Source organism: Rhinatrema bivittatum, chromosome 7 (assembly GCF_901001135.1).
Source record: "Rhinatrema bivittatum chromosome 7, aRhiBiv1.1, whole genome shotgun sequence".
Lineage (NCBI taxonomy): Eukaryota > Metazoa > Chordata > Amphibia > Gymnophiona > Rhinatrematidae > Rhinatrema > Rhinatrema bivittatum.
In genome coordinates, this window is record NC_042621.1 from 225972246 (window position 1) to 225989943 (window position 17698).

At 46.3% G+C, this 17698-nt stretch overlaps 1 protein-coding gene across 2 annotated transcripts in view; it reads right to left on the minus strand.

The window, feature by feature from the left end:
* KIF11 (kinesin family member 11) overlaps positions 1–17698 on the minus strand; it is a 185904-nt gene that overhangs the window by 92506 nt on the left and 75700 nt on the right. For both annotated transcript variants that reach the window (XM_029609919.1, XM_029609918.1), the window contains exon 11: positions 5514–5602. In XM_029609919.1, the coding sequence (XP_029465779.1) occupies positions 5514–5602 (89 nt within the window). The remainder of the gene's footprint in view (positions 1–5513; positions 5603–17698) is intronic.

Here is a 17698-nt window from a genome sequence, read left to right on the forward strand (position 1 = left end):
CTACCCTTAAGGGAAACATGGGGGTAAGCTGCACGGAGCGGCAGTTACTACCTTGGGAAGCTTGCTGGGCAGACTAGATGGACGATTTTGTTCTTTTTCTGCCATCATTACTATGTTTCTTTGCTGCTGGAGCCACTGGTGACTATAACTGTGTGTTCAGTTGGTCACGCATAACATTTTGTGTGCACAGATTTTGGGCGCCTACGCGAGCCACAGCAAGGCACACACACACACAGCCCGTGCACCCGGCTTTAATTGTATTCTGCGCCTAGTAAGTTGTGCGTGTATGTACGCACGCTGCGTTACACGTACTGCATGTGCACAGAGCAGACACGCACCACGCACCACACTATGGTGGGCAAAAAAACATGTGCAAGACAGCGCCAGAGCAGCCTACCACGCCGTGTGCTGACCAAGCCTAAAGCGGGGCCTAGCCCACCGGGAGGCTGCTCAACCTGCTTGGAAGCCCACTTCCCCTTACCCCAAAAGGGATCAGGAATGACGTCGGAACGTTGTCAGTACAGTGCACTGAGGAAGTCTTCCCGAAACCCCTCCAAAACGTCTCTGAATTGGGAGGTAAATCCTTTTATAAAAAAAACACAAAAACAAAAAAAACAAAACTTACCTGGCATCAGTGCTTAACAGCTGAATACAGAGAGGGTCTCTGGTTGCAGGGAGAGAGGGCTTTGGCCGTCACCACCGCACTCTGATTCCTGCCCTCGCTGCCTTTCAGCTGCTTCCATAAAGTACAGTATGGGGAAAGCACATCCACTATCTGCTGGAGACTGAGAAATATTGAAGAGCTGAGGTCATTGCAGGGACGTATGTAGGGTGATGTCAGTTTTGAAACCTGACTGTCTCCATCTGCTGGCAGGGGAGCATAACCCATTGGACCTGAGTTAGTCTGGCTACACGCTAGGAATTGAAGCATTTCAACTGCCTCAGGCTTGTTCTGATCCTCAAGGAAGATATATTGATCTCTGGTCTCATTTTTAGTAAACCTTTTTGATTAGCTTCCATCCATGCTCCCAACAAGTACGATCATATCCTCTTTATGAAGGTTGTCAGTGTTTTCGATTGCCTGGGGAATGTGACAATACTAATGGGGGGGGGGCGTGTAATTGTATTGTTGATGCCCATCTGGATAGACATATCCAACTTCTGGACGCATGGAGAATACTGCATCCTGGGGAAGTCAGATTTACTCATATAAAACTAGGGCACATGATTCGCAATCCCGGATAGATTTTCTGCTCCTTTCCTCTAGTTATTTCCCTCTGACATTGGAACATTAATCATTTCTGATCACTGCCCAGTATCATGTGTTCTTGAACGACTGTTTCTTCTGGGTCAGCAGGGTGGAGAATGTCAAGATGGTTGGTCACAGACCCTGCTTTTAAGGGTTTTTTGAATGAGAAGTGGGAGGAGTTTGCCTAATATAATCATCAGCATTTTGAGACCCCTGTTCTTTTTTGGGAAACTGCCAAAGCGGTTCTTCGTGGGGAAATTAACTATACTATTACAAAAAAAGAAGTAATTGGATAGGGACATTATGTCTCTTTCCCAACTGACATTCTTTGCAACAGCAGTTAATTTCTAAGAAGTCCCCAAGCCTTAGGAAAGGCTATTGAGCTGCACATAAATTACTCTATGATACATTACACCAGAGGGCGCTCTCCTCTATTTCTAATTTAAAACACAAGCTATTCCTCTATGGGAACAAACCAGGTAAGATGCTAGCTAATCTGGTTAAAGCCAAATTTGCATCTTCCTTTATCTCAAATGCCAGGGGCGCGATGTGTACGTCCCCCCAAGCCTGTTGACTGTATTATCAAACTTTATATCACAGGAAGCCGCCTCAGCTGTATATAATGCAAGTGTTCCTACATAGTGTTAAGTTATCTACTTTAACCTCTGGGCATTTGGATTCCTTGGACAAGGCTTTCCCATGTGTCAGAAATTCAGTAGGCTATTAAGGAACTGTCTTCATTAAAACTGCCTGGCCCTGATAGCACATTTCTATAAGAACGTGAGTGGCAGTGTCGTGTTGTGCCTTAAACATTTATTTGATACCATGATGCAGTCCCGTCGGATGCTTGACTCAATGAAAAGTGCCAATATTATAGTTCTGCCGAAACCCGGGAAAGATGCTACCTTGGTTACTTTCTATCACCCCATTTGGCTGTGTAACAGACATTAAGTTGTATGTGAAGGTCCGTGCCAACAGTTTGAAATTTGTTTTACCAGACCGTATTTCTTGGGGCCAAGCGGGGTGTGTACATGGGAAGAGGGCAGTACTAAACGAGCGCAGACGTCTTGCTTTGTTAGAAAATTGGCTGCGTTTGGGGATAGTGGGCCTGTTATTAATTGGATTTGACCCTGAAAAAGCATTTGACAGGGTCTCGTGGTCAAACCTACAGCACCTTCTCCCCTCTTTTGGGTTTCAGAGGTTCATTTGAGAGGCTATTTCGGTTTTGTATTCTAACCCCGAGGCTTGGGTATGGGTCAATAATTGGTTCTCGGCCTCCTTTAACTTACAGAGGGGTAACCAGGCAAGGGTGTCCTTGGTCTCCCTTGCTTTTTATTTTGACCCTAGAACCTCTTGCTCTGACTACCATAGTGGAAGCAGCAGAAGGGGTGCGACTACCCATCCCCCCCCCTTTTTTTTTTTAAGTGCTTCTCTTGGCAGATGATATTCTGTTTTTGCCCAAAGCAAGGGAATCTTTATCTAAGTTTTTAACTGTTTTTTCATGATTTTGGTAGTTTCTCTGACCTAAAATTGAATCTGATTAAGTCTGAGGCTCTTGACACAGTTGGGACTTTGCAAAGTGGGTGGCCGAATTTTCCCTTGCGATGGGCAAAAGACTTAAATGCATGTTTAAAAATTCATAGGAATCCTAAACTCTGGTATAACTTGAATATCCAGCCACTATTGATAGACTTAGAGAAAGTGTGACAAATGGATACATTTTCCCCTTTCCTTTATGGGGCGAATTGTGCTCATAAAGATGATGCTTTTGCCCAAGTTCTTTATGTATTACAGATGGTTCCATTCCATCTTACTCATAAAACTATATTTGCTTTTTTAAAGATATGGTGCAAATTTATCTGGAGGGGTTAGAGGACTAGGATGTCAATGAAAGGCCTGATGGTTCCCAGAGGGGATTAGGGGGGGGGGGGGCATAACATTGCCTGTAATTTGAGGTGCGTGGGCAACTAGATTGGAGGAGTTAACCTTTCCTCTGACTTTCAGATGGAGTCCAGGTTAGTTGCTCCCCTTTCCTTATTGCATGTTCTTCAACGAGCTCTGTTGCCACCCTACTTGTCCAGTTCTATATGGGTCCAAGCTGCATGTACTGGTTGGAAAGCAGTAACACCACAATTAAATCTCGCCTGGGGATTCAATTTCTGTAATGCCTGAGAAGCCACCTGTGATAATCCTGGAAACACTGTGGACTGCAATAAAAGCTTTAGGAGCTTCCTTAGGGGTTAAAATAGAAAATATTAATAGATCTGTTGGCACGATTCATTCTCAGGTACAAGGACATGACACTGCTATTAAAAGCAATATAGAATCTATAAGTAATTTGGAGAAGCAATGTGATAAATTAGAGAAAGCTGATCTGGCATTGACAAAAGGACAAGAGGTAAACTCACGTAGAATAGAAATTCTAGAGAATTATTCTAGAAGACTAAACTTAAGGATATTAAATTTCCCTAAATACTCAACTATTAGTCCTATTGATATGTTAAGGAAATTTTATATAGAGATATTTAAAGTATCTCAAGATGCAATTCCCCCTATAACAAAAGCATTCTATATCTCTATGAGAACTACTCCAAATCAGACTATTCCCCCAATACAGTCAAATGTTTTAGAAAATCTCACAGATTTCTTACAAGACTCAAATCAACATTGAGAGTCGTGCTACATTACTAGTAGTGTTTGCCCTTGAACCAGATAAAATCTGGACAATGAAATTCTTTCGGGCTACTGAGAAAAAGTTTTTGGGCCAACAGTTAACTATATTTCCTGATCTTGCTAAACCAACTCAGATGAGACAAACAATTTTTATTGAAAAAACGAGTATTAGATCTAGGTGCTACTTTTTTGGTACAATATCCGTGTAAGTGTTTGATAAAATTAGGTTCCATCAAATATGTATTTTTCGATCCAAATCAACTGGAAGGCTTTTTTTTTTTTTTTTTTTACAGAATAGGACAACCCCTATTAATATTTCTTCATAAATGTTACCATAATTGTTTATTGGAATAAGAAAATGAATGGATATTGATTATATAAATTGGTTATTTTTCTTGATTGTTATAATTTGTCAATTAGTCCCCATTTTGTGGTCTCTTTGAACTAACGTTCCTTTTTTTTTTCCATTTTGGTAGCTTGATAACTAAACAAGAATTTGTTGTATTTCTTAAATTTGTTCAATATTTCGTTTAAAGTCATGTTGGTGGCTATAAATTGTAAAAATTTTGGAAATAAAGAATTTAAAAAAACCCCGAATATTGCACAGACTGATCTTTTCACCCCAGAGGGTGTTCCGAGCAGGCATAGCAGACCATGGGAACTGTTTAAAATGTGGCCATCAGAATGCCACCTTGATTCACAGTTTGTGGGAATGTCCAATGGTGAGACAATTTTGGGATGTTATTTGTCAGTTCATGGGGGTTTGGTGGCACTCCACATTGGAACGTTCGGCTGCTATGTGTGTCTTGGGTATTGATCCTGATTCTGTGGGATTTGGAAAAGAGGGGAATGTGTTTATTTACAAAGACTGCATGTTGGGAAAACAATGTCTTGATAAAGTGGTTGGATGAGGATCTTCCTAAGGAAGCTATGAGGCATAAGAAGCTAGTAGAATTATTATTTAGAATTGCAATCCATTAAACTGAAACCTTAATCCTCTCCCAGTAGATTTAAGATCTGGTAACCTTTTCTACAAACCCTATCTGAGGATATGCGCCCTATTATTGAACAATGCTGTACCCCTCACTGAAGATATGCATTTTCTTTTTTTGGTCCATACTTTTTGAGAAGCCTTTGAGATGAGCTATCTTGTTTACTTATGTTTTTTTTTCCTTTGGGGTGGAGTTGGGTGGTTGCTATTGTGACTTTCTTTCTACATTGAATGTGATGTAGCTAGTTTACCCTGGGTGGGTACTTGCTATGTAACTGGCTGATCTTTGTACCTGAGAATCTGTTTGAAACTTAATAAAAACGTTATGCAAAAAAAAACCAAACAAAAAAAAACAAACCACAGATAAATGTTGAGAAGCACTGTCCTAGAGACATGAAGTTCATTAAGGGGTACGAGAAATGAAAACACATACCATCTTGAATCCCACATTTACCAAATACTAAAACAAGACAACACAAGAAAAGGGTGCTTCTCTGTATCCAGCCCAGCCCCCCTGGATAAGTAATCCTGCCACTTTTGTTGTTACTGTCAGCAGAAGTGGCAATTCACATTTGAAGCTCTGACCCTATGAGGACTCACTCATAATTTTCAGTAGAAAGATAAACTCCATTTTTCTCTCTAGATGCAGCAAGATCACGTTTCAGCCTTTCAATTTCTTCAGTGTATTCCTGCAAGACAGAGATCAAAGTGAATTCAGAACTCTGAATTTAACAAAGCAATTAAAACTACTTCTTTGAAATCTCTTGCTGTTTTCCTTTCAAAGGAGAAATTTAAATTTTACCTAATTCCCTTTTCTTGAGTCCATTCAGATCAGTCCAGATGAATGAGTTATGTCCACTGACCAGCAGACGTAGACAGACATTAACAGGTCACCCCTTACACGCATCCATGTCTAATTTAAGCTGCCAGTATTATCTGAAACAAATTAACTTTGGAAATAAACCACTTAATCAAAAGGCTTCCAGAACAACAACAATACACTAGAAAAATAATAAACTATGTACAGCATGAATGGTACAGTTATGTAACCAACATACGCTGTGCATAATCCATCCTTCACACCTCAAAACAGAATTAACATTTCCATTTAGCTGCAGAGAAAGGTTTCTGGACTTGTCAGACTAGACTCAAGGAAAGGAAATCAGGTAAGATTAAAAATTTCTCTTTCCTCTTCATCTAGTCAAACCAGCCAGACAAATGAGATGTACTCCAGCTACTCATTTGGGTAAGACAATGCCAAGTCCACTCAAAACCTCAATTATTGAGGCCTCCCAAGCACTCACATCCAAACTGTAATTCTTTGAAAAAGAATGCATCATTGCCCAACATATCTCCTGTGGAGATATACAAAAAGTTCTGCATAAGCAGCCACTCGAGTCCTAGTAGAATACATCTTGACCAGCTTGGGCAAAAGCTTGCCCTTGTCAAGTAGCCTGAACTGCCTCTGATCCAATGCGCAACTGACACCTTGAATACTGCTTCACCTTTCCTGTAACTACGGAAAAGCACAAACAAATGATTGATCTAAATTCATAGTGACTTTCAGATCTGAAAAGCACTCCCCTAACATCCAAAAAGCAGAACATTGTACTCCCACTCTGCAAACAGTCTACTGAACAAAAGCAAAACAGACCATTTAATTTAAATGAAAAGCACACACTACCTTCAACCATAGGGCACCATATGAAATATGACCAGGTATCTGGAGATCCAAAAAAAAAAAAAAAAAAAAAAAGGGTTGGGTTTTACCTGCAAATTTTTGTTCCTGTAGTACAGGGGTGGGCAGTTCCAGTCCTCGAGGGCCACAAACCTGTCGAGGTTTTAGGATATCCTAATGAATATGCATGACATAGATTTGCATACAACTGAGGCAGAGTGCATGCAAATCTCTCTCATGCATATTCATTAGGGATATCCTGAAAACCAGACTGGTTTGTGGCCACCCCTGCTGCAGTACCACATCAGTCCAGACTCCTGGGTTTTGCCTCCCTTCCAGCAGATGGAGACAAAGTTTTGCTGACACTCCCACATAACCTAGTATGTCACTTGCAGTCCCTCAGTATTGACCAGTACCCAAGCCAAGATACCAAACGAACATAATTACAAGAGTAATCATGTCCCCCCTCAATGAGCAGTAGGAAGTGGAATGAAGTAAGCAGCATGGGGGTGACTTGCTGGTATGGTGGATGCTACCCTTGACAGATGAGCCTTCATATTGTTGATGCAAATCCTTCGTTGCTTGCTGCTTCAACAGTAGAGGGAAATGAGGAAAAGAGGAATTGGATTCAGACAACAATCAACAAGGACATTGAACCGTACAGTCTGGTAAAACAAATAAGCATGGGGGTAACTTGATTGATGCGGCAGTTACTACCCTTGAACAAAAAGCCTGATACTACACACTTCTGATGCACCTCAAGCATTGCCCTCTGCTTCAATTGCAGGGAGTGAAAGGAAATTGGACTCAAAAAATAAACAAGAGCCCTGACCTTGGTGGTCTGAGTAACTGATAAGTATGGGAGCTTGCTGGGCAGACTGGATGGGTCATTAGGTCCTGTTCTGCCATCACATCTATGTTTCTTATAATGGAAAAAAACCTTTCCAACTTTAACAACCTGAGAAACTAAATGAAACCTGTGCTATTCTTCCGTGTATTTACGATAATATAGATCAAGCAGACACTCCAAATCTCTGGATATCAACTGGGCGGGACTCTGGACTGATCTGTGGTACTACAGGAACAAAAATTAGCAGGCGAGAATCAAGTTTTTCTTTACTTGTTATGTACCCAGATCAGTCCAGACTCCTGGGATGTACCCAAGCTTCCCAAAAGAGGGTAGGACTGTGAGATTCCCTCTCAAAGTACACTTTCACCAAAGCCTGGACATCCAAAACAATAATGCCGCCTTACAAATCTTATGTCGATACCTGTTGACATTCAGCCCAAGATGCCGCCTGTGACAGAGTAGAGTGAGCCCATAAACCCTCAGGGATAGGACATCCTTGACTGATGTATATTGAATCTATCACTTCCTTCAACCACCACGCTATGGTGGATTTTGAAGCCTTATGTCCCTTTTTTGCCCCACTCCATAGCACAAAAAGGATGGATCGGATAACCAAAAGCTATTAGTGACCTTAAGATACCGTAACAACACCCACTTTACATCCAAGAGTCTCAACTCTCTTGCGTGAGGCACTGCTGCATCCAGGTTTGGGAAGGCCAGAAGTTCTACCGACTCAGGTGGAACACCACCACCTTAGGAAGGAACCGTACACAATAAGACTCCAGAATCTGTAATTCTCAAAAAAGGATCCTTATATGACAGAGCCTGAAGTTCCAAAATCCCTTGCCGACATTCGGCTTCGGACTTGGCCCGGATGAGCCAATCGTCTAGGTAAGGGTGAACCAGGAGCCCTTCCCTCCGGAGCTGGGCCGCCACTACCACCATGACTTTGGTAAAGGTGCGTGGAGCCGTGGCGAGACCGAACGGAAGAGCTCTGAACTGATAGTGCCTGCCTAGGACGCAAAACCTCAAATATTTGTGGTAGGCCGGCTGAATGCCGATGTGGAGATACGCTTCCGTAAGATCCAGCGACGCCAGAAATTCGCCTGGACGAACCGCGGCCACTCCCGAGCGGATCGTTTCCATCTTGAAACGCGGAATGCGAAGGCATCTGTTGACTCCCTTGAGGTCGAGGATGGGACGGAAGGAGCCGTCTTTCTTCGGGACCACGAAGTAAATGGAGTATCTTCCCAGTCCCCGTTGTGTCGATGGAACGGGAGAAATGGCGCCGAGATCTTCCAGACGTCGCAGGGTCGCTCGGACAGCGTCCCTTTTGAAAAGAGCCTTGCAAGGAGAGACGAGGAACTTGTCCCACGGTAGTCGAGCAAAATCTAACGCGTAGCCGTTCCTTATTACGCCGAGAACCCACTGGTCTGAAGTTATCTTGGTCCATTCCTGGTAAAACAAGGCGAGCCTCGCCCCCACCCGTGGGACGGCCTCTGGAGGCTGCCGCGAGGAACAGACCCTTCTCGTTTCATTGGGCCGACTTGGACCCCGATCCCGACGGGGTTCCGCCAGTCCTGTTAAACCTCTTCCCTCGAAAGGACTGAGACCATGAGGAAGGTCTAGCAGAGTTCGAACGGTAGGACTGTCCCGCCCTCGCCGATCTCTGCGGTCCCTGTCGCCAGTTGGACCGAAAACGGTTCCGTGGAGAGAAGGTCAAACGATGTCTGGGCCTGTCCTCCGGCAATTTAAAAGCCTTGTTCTCGCTTAGGAACTGCATCAGATCGTCCAACTGCTTACCAAATAATAGCTTTCCCTTGAAACGCAATGAGCCCAAGTGGGCTTTAGACGTACCATCCGCCGCCCAGTTACGGAGCCAGAGAAGACGGCGGGCAGAGACTGCCGACACCATGGCCCTGGCTGATGTTCTCAGCAGGTCGTGCATAGCGTCCGCGCTGTAAGCTATCACCGCTTCCAAGTGATCCGCTTGCGAGGCCACCCCGACGGAGAGGCCAGCATTCGCCTGCAAAGTTTGGGCCCAGCGGAGCCCTGCCCGCAACGCCAAATTACTACAAATGGCCGTCCTGACTCCCAGGGCGGAGACCTCAAAAACCTTCTTGAGTTGCACCTCCAGCTTCCGATCCTGGATATCCCGGAGCGCGGTAGCTCCGGTGACAGGAATGGTAGACCTCTTCGTCACTGCTGACACCGCGGCGTCCACTCGTGGGAGACGCAGCAATTCCAATACATCCTCCGGCAGAGGATATAACTTGTCCATCGCCTTACTCACCTTCAGGCCTAACTCCGGGGTATCCCATTCCCGGAACAGAATATCGGATGCCGAAAAATGGAACGGGAAAGCCATCGCGGGCCCCGCAAGGCCCGGGTCCATATTCGCCCCTTGACGGGTCTCTACCGGTGGGGCCTCCACCCCGAGTTCGAGGATCGCCGGGATAAGGGGAATCAGCTCATCGCGTTTGAAGAGCCGCACGACCTTGGGGTCATCCCCATCCGCCGCGAGCGTCCCTTTTTCTGTTCCCGGCTTGACTGGATCTTGATTATCGAGCCCCTCGGGCCCTTCCGCGGTCTCCGAGACCGCCCCCTCCTCCGAGGAGGAGGTAGAGTCCGTATCATAGTTCCGCGAGTCCCCTCGCGATGGCCTCTTTTCCCTGGGTGGACCCGGCGCTTTCGCATGTCGGATCGACCTCTTCTGGGGTTGGGAGCGACCCTCCCTGCCCCCTGGGGCCTTCTGTGGTCTGTGTTTGGAGCGCTTGTATTTCGCTAATTTTTTTAAAAGCAAGGCAAAATCTTCTGAGAAAGACCCCTCAGAATCGGAGGAGTCCTCCCTCGAAACCAAACTCCCCGCTTCCTGGGCCCCTGGGACATCCCCCTCCAAACCGCGACGCTGAGGAGACAGGGGGGGCGGCTGGTCGCCATTTCCCAGGGCTTTCCTCGTTGCCTCCCTGACTGTATTCAAAATGGCCGCCGTTCCCGCGCTAAGCGGGAACGGATCGGCCCTGTCAGCTCCTGCAGACATGGCGCGTGGCGGCGATCGGGACCCCCGAGAACGGCCCCCTCGACCGCCCTCCGAAGGACCTTCGCCCCCCGACACGCAGTTCGCACAAACACCGGCTCGGGAGACCCGCGCGTGCGCCGACCCACACGCGCGGCAAGCAGTCCCCCTGGGCATCCCGGACCAAAGGCACCACCAAAGTAAGCGAAAAAAATAAAATTCGCCGTTCCCCCGCGCAGCCCCGACGAGGAGAACAGGAGAGAGAGAGAGAGAGCCGGCGCGTCAGAAAAAAATAAAGCCGAAACCTTTTTTTTTTTTTTTTGCAATACTTAGCCGCTGGCTGGGGTACTGAAGACTGTCTGCTCCTGCGGGGGTGAATGAACCGGGCTCCCCGGTGTCACCCCCGACGCTGCTGCCAGGCACGGCCGGGTCCTCGACCCTCAGCAGCGGCCTCAACCAGGGGAAATGATCCTCTCAGGACCTTTCAATCCCCCTGGGAGGCTCCACCGACGGGAGACTTCCTTGAAGCTAAAAAATTTTTCAATCTTCTTCTTCTTTCTTTTTTTTTTTGTAAATTAAGATAAGTGTCACCCGCTACACTATTGTAAAAATTCCCAAATTCCTTTATCCCTGACTAACTAAATCCCAGGGATCCCAGAGACTGTGGGTGGACCTGCCCCATCTGCTGGAGACAGAGTAAGACTGAGGGGCTGTGGGTGGCACCTTACTATATGTAGGGAGCCCGTCAAGTTTTGCTCTGTCTCCATCTGCTGGTGCGGAGTCACAACCCAGGTGTCTGGACTGATCCGGGTACGTACAGGGAACACCCACTTTACATCCAAGAGTCTCAACTCTCTTGCGTGAGGCACTGCCGCATCCAGGTTTGGGAAGGCCAGAAGTTCTACCGACTCAGGTGGAACACCACCACCTTAGGAAGGAACCGTACACAATAAGACTCCAGAATCTGTAATTCTCAAAAAAGGATCCTTATATGACAGAGCCTGAAGTTCCAAAATCCTTCTAGCGGAAGGAACTGCCAATAGAAAACACAACCTTTAAAGGTGAGATCTTTCATAGTTGCCCTTCTAAGAGGCTTGAACGGAGCTGCATGCAACCCCCTTGAGGACCAAATTAAGGGTCCAGTAGGGACACAGCTGCTGCACCCCCCGGAGAAATTACACCACATCAGGATGTGCAGCTAAAGTCACTCCCTCTACCTTGCCTGGCAGTCAGCCCAACTCAGTCACCTGATCTCTGAGAGAGAGTTAAAAGCCAAACCTTTCACCAACCTTTGTAAGAAGGTTAAAATATGCACCACAGACGCTTGAGTAGGTTCATCCCCTGCTCTGTGCACAGAGTCTCAAAAACTCTTGAGATCCTCATATAGGCTAAGGATTAAGTCTTTCTAGCTTGCAGCAGAGTGGAAATAATATCCTTGGAATACCCTTTCCAACTTAAATGCTTCCTCTCAAAAGCCAAGCTGCAAGCCATAAGCAAGCTGCCTGATCAGAAAATATGGGACCTTGATGCAGAAGCTTTGGTAGATGGGCAAGTCTCAAGGGCCAGAGTCCACCTCTAGATTGACCAGATCTGCAAACCATGGCTGCCGAGGTCACTCTAGTGCCACTAGAATCACCGCGCCCCGATGAATCTTACTCACCGCAACACTTTGCCCACCAGCAGCCATGGTGGAAAAATGTACAGTAGAACACCATGCAGCCATGGAAGCACTAAGTCATCGAAGCCTTCTGCTCCACATTCCCTTCTGCGACTGAAGAACATAAGAACATAAGAAATTGCCAAGCTGGGTCAGACCAAGGGTCCATCAAGCCCAGCATCCTGTTTCCAACAGAGGCCAAAACCAGGCCACAAGAATCTCGCAATTGCCCAAACACTAAGAAGAACCCATGCTACTGATGCAATTAATAGCAGTGGCTATTCCCCAAGTATAATTGATTAATAGCCATTAATGGACTTCTCCTCCAAGAACTTATCCAAACCTTTTTTGAACACAGCTACACTAACTGCACTAACCACATTCTCTGGCAACAAATTCCAGAGCTTTATTGTGCGGAGTGAAAAAGAATTTTCTCCGATTAGTCTTAAATGTGCTACTTGCTAACTTCATGGAATGCCCCCTAGTCCTTCTATTATTCAAAAGTGTAAACAACAGAGTCACATCTACTCGTTCAAGACCTCTCATAATCTTAAAGACTTCTATCATATCCGGTGGAGCGCACTGTTAACCCGTGATTGTATGCTCGTTTTCCCTTACCCCTTATTCAGTAAGGGGTGGAAAACTCGCATCCAACCCGCCGAACCTAATAGCTCCCTCAACATGCAAATGCATGTTGATGGCCCTATTAGGTATTTGCGCGCGATTCAGAAAGTAAAATGTGCAACCAAGCCGCACATTTTACTTTCAGAAATTAGCCCCTACCCAAAGGTAGGGGCTAATTTCTTCCGGTACCGGAAAAGTGCACAGAAAAGCAGTAAAAACTGCTTTTCTGTGCACCCTGCGACTTAATATCATGGCGATATTAAGTCGGAGGTCCCGAAGAGTAAAAAAAAGTTAAACAAAAAGAAAAAAAAAAATTGGAAGTCGGCCGGTGGCTGTTGGGTCGAAAACCGGACGCTCAATTTTGCTGGCGTCCGGTTTCCAAGCCCGTGGCTGTCAGCAGGCTCGAGAACCGATGCCGGCAAAATTGAGTGACTGCTGTCAAACCCGCTGATAGCCGCCGCTCCTGTCAAAAAGGAGGCACTAGGGACGCGCTAGTGTCCCTAGCACCTCCTTATTCCCATTTCTACCACCAGGCCTCATTTAAATACTGTATCGCGCGCACAAGCAAGTGGCCTGTGCGTTCGCCCGCTCTCCCGCGGACTTTACTGAATCGGCCCAATTGCTTTTTTTTTTTGACTGCTGCAGCACACTGAGCCGACAATTTTAAAGTAATATCCACTATGATGCCTATTTTTCCTGGGAGGTAGCTCCTAATATGGAACCTAACAGTGTAACTACAGCAAGGGTTATTTTTCCCTATATGCAACACCTTGCACTTGTCCACATTAAATTTCATCTACCATTTGGATGCCTAATCGTCCAGTCTTGCAAGGTCCTCCTGTAATGTGTCACAATCCGCTTGAGATTTAACTACTCTGAATAATTTTGTATCGTCCGCAAATTTTGATAACCTCATCGTATTCCTTTCCAGATCATTTATATATATATATTGAAAAGCACTGGTCCAAGCACAGATCCCTGAGGCACTCCACTATTTACCCTTTTCCACTGAGAAAATTGACCATTTAATCCTACTCTGTTTCCTGTCTTTTAACCAGTTTGTAATCCACAGAAGGATATCTCCTCCTATCCCATGAGGGACTTTGGATTTTCAGAAGGCATTTGACAAATACACTACATCTACCGGTTCACCTTTATCCACATGTTTATTAACCCCTTCAAAAAAATGAAGATTTGTTAAGCAAGACTTCCCTTGGGTAAATCCATGTTGACCGTGTTCCATTAAACCATGTCTATCTATATGCTCTACGATTTTGATCTTTAGAATAGTTTCCACTATTTTTCCCAGCACTGAAGTCAGGCTCACTGGTCTATAATTACCGGATCACCCCTGGAGCCCCTTTTACATATTGGGATTACATTGGCCACCCTCCAGTCTTCAGGTACAACGGATGATTTTAATGATAAAGTTACTAATTTTGACTAATAGATCAGAAATTTCATTTTTGAGTTCCTTCAGTACCTTAGGATGCATACCATCTGGTCCAGGAGATTTGCTACTCTTTAGTTTGTCAATCTGGCCTACTACATCTTCCAGGTTCACAGTAATTTGGTTCAATTTATCTGACTCATCACCCTTGAAAACCATCTCCGGAACCGGTATCTCCCCAACATCCTCATTAGTAAACACGGAAGCAAAGAATTCATTTAGTCTTTCTGCAATGGCCTTATCTTCCTTAAGAGCCCCTTTAACCCCATGGTCATCTACTGGTCCAGCTGACTCCCTCACAGGTTTCTTGCTTCAGATATATTTAAAAAAGCTTTTATTATGAGTTTTTGCCTCTATGGCCAACTTCATTTCAAATTCTCTCTTCGCCTATCTTATCAATGCTTTACACTTAACTTGACAATGCTTATGTTTTATCCTATTTTCTTCATATGGATCCTTCTTCCAATTTTTGAAGGATGTTTCTTTGGCTAAAATAGCCTCTCACCTCACCTTTTAACCATGATGGTTATCATTTTGCCTTCCTTCTGCTTTTTTTAATGCGTGGAATACATCTGGACTGTGTCTCTAGGATTGTATTTTTAAACAATGTCCATGCCTGTTGAACACTAACCTTTGCAGCTGCACCTTTCAGTTTTTTTTCTAACTATTTTCTTCATTTTATCAAAGTTTCCATTTGAAAGTTTAGTGTTAGAAAAGAAAATTGGTTCTTACCTGATAATTTTCGTTCCTGTAGTACCAGGTATCAGTCCAGACTCCTGGGTTTGGCTCCCCCTCTAGCAGATGGAGACAGAAGTTTACAAAACAAAAACTCCGCCTATATATAGGCTGGTGCCACATACAGTCTGGCAGTATTACTTAATGTCAAAGCAGAATAACGCAAAACAAAACTCTCCAACTAAACTATATAACAAGGAACAATGATACCGGTTCACAACCCCCAACCAGGAACAGAACCCGATGTACCGATAACTGACAGATACAGAATCATATCCAAAGGACATCAGAGCTCTTATACCAAAAATACAACCACATAGACAGCATTGCCTCTCCTGGCATCAGCACACAACCGGGCGGGACTCTGGACTGATCCATGGTACTACAGGAACGAAAATTATCAGGTAAGAACCAATTTTCTTTTCCCTGTTCATACCCAGATCAGTCCAGACTCCTGGGATGTACCAGAGCTTACCTCACTTGGGATGGGATCCGGAGAGGCCCGCTCTGAGCACTTCTCCAAATCCTTCCGCGCCTGGAGCCTTGACATCCAGACGATAGTGCCTGGCAAACGTATGAACAGATTTCCAGGTGGCCACCCTACAAATTTCTTCCGTAGGGATATGGTGACATTCCGCCCAAGAAGTGGCCTGGGAACGAGTAGAATGGGCTCGAAGTCCCAATGGCAGAGATAGACCCTGTAGCAGATATGCCAAACTGATGGCCTCCTTTAACCAATGAGCAACGGTAGTCTTAGACGCCGCATTACCCCGCCTAGGGCCACTCCAGAGAACAAACAGATGGTCAGAAACCCGGAACGCATTGGTCACCTCCAGATAGCGCAGCAGTGCGCGCCGCACATCCAATTTGCGAAGATCCTTAGACAAGGGATCCGAGCCATCCAGTTGCAAAAACGATGGTAGCTCGACCGTCTGGTTGACATGAAAGGAAGAAACAACCTTGGGCAAAAAGGAGGGAACCGTACGCAAGGGCACTCCTGACACTGAGATTCTCAAGAAAGGCTCCCGGCACGATAGAGCCTGAAGCTCGGAAATCCGACGCACAGAGAAAATAGCCACCAAAAAACATCACCTTCAGAGTTAAATCCTTCAAGGTGACTTTGCGAATAGGCTCAAAGGGAGCGCCACACAATGCCTGAAGAACAACATTCAAATTCCAAGACAGTCAGGGCTGCCGAAACGGAGGCCGCAAATGCTTCGCCCCCACGAAGAAAACGCACGACATCCGGGTGAGCCGCCACAGACTTCCCTTGAATCTGTCCGCGCAAGGAACCCAGTGTCGCCACCTGCATCCGCAAGGAGCTACATGAAAGACCCTTAGTCAAGCCGTGCTGCAGGAAAAGAAGGATATCCGACACGGCTGCTCAAGTAGGAAACACATCCAGAGCCAGGCACCATGCTTCAAATACCTTCCAGACCCGCACATAAGATAACGACGTAGACGCCTTCCGGGACTGCAAAAGGGTGGACACCACCGGTTCCGCATACCCCTTGGATCTCAGCCTTTGCCTCTCAAAAGCCATGCCGCTAGACAAAAACGATCGAACTGGTCAAAACAAACGGGTCCTTGGTGCAGGAGATCCGGAACGCGAAGGGGTTCGTCCACCGCCAAATTCAGAAGATCCACGAACCACGGGCGACGTGGCCACTCGGGCGCTACTACTACCACGTCCGCCGGGTGTAGCTCGATTCGCCGCAACATCCTGCCTATAAGTGGCCACGGCGGAAACACAGAGCAGCACATCCGTCGGCCATGGCAGTGCCAGAGCACCCACTCCCCTCTGCCGCTGTCTCCTGGCGCCGAGCAAAAAACAGAGGGAGCTTTCGCATTCTTGAAGGTTGCCATCAAGTCGACCGGCGTGCCCCACCGAGCACAAATGAGGTGAAACACATCCTCCGCAAGCTCCCACTCTCCAGGGTCCAGCCAATTGCGACTTAGAAAATCCGCATGAACATTCTCCACCCCAGCTATGTGAGAGGCTGCTAGGCTGCTATGCTGCTGAGATGTTTCTCCGCCCATGCTATTAAGAGTCGAGCTTCGGACGCCACAGCCTGACTCCTGGTTCCCCCCTGTCAGTTGATGTAAGCCACCATGGTCGCGTTGTCGGACAGAACCTTGACGGCCCGACCGCGGATGAGGGGTAGGAACTCCAGTAGAGCCAGCCGGACCGCTCTGGTTTCCAGTCGATTTATGGACCAGGACGCCTCCTGCGAGGATCACTGCCCCTGTACCGACTTTTGAAGACATACTGTACCCCAGCCGTACAGGCTGGCATCCGTGGTGATGACCGTCCAAGACGGAATCTCCAGAGGGACACCTCGACTCAGGTTGGTCAGACACAACCACCAGTCCATGCTGTCCCTGGCTGCCTATGTCAGAGGCAACGGTAGCCGAAATTCTTCTGAGACCGGGTTCCAGTGGGAGAGCAACGCTGATTGTAAAGGACGCATATGAGTGAACGCCCAGGGAACCAATTCCAGCGAAGTCATGGACCCAAACACCTGTTAATAGTCCCAAACGATTGGGACCCACTTGGATAACAATCTTCAGATTTGTGCCTGCAATTTGAACATCCGTTCTTGTGTGAGCAAAACCGTTCCCTGCCGAGTGTCGAACAATGCTCCCAAAAACTCCAGCGACCGTGAGGGCATCAGATGACTCTTTGAGACATTGACTATCCAACCTGGTTTGCTCAACAATTGGAGTACTCGCTGGATCGCTGCTCGACAGAGCGTCTCCGACTTAGCCCGAATC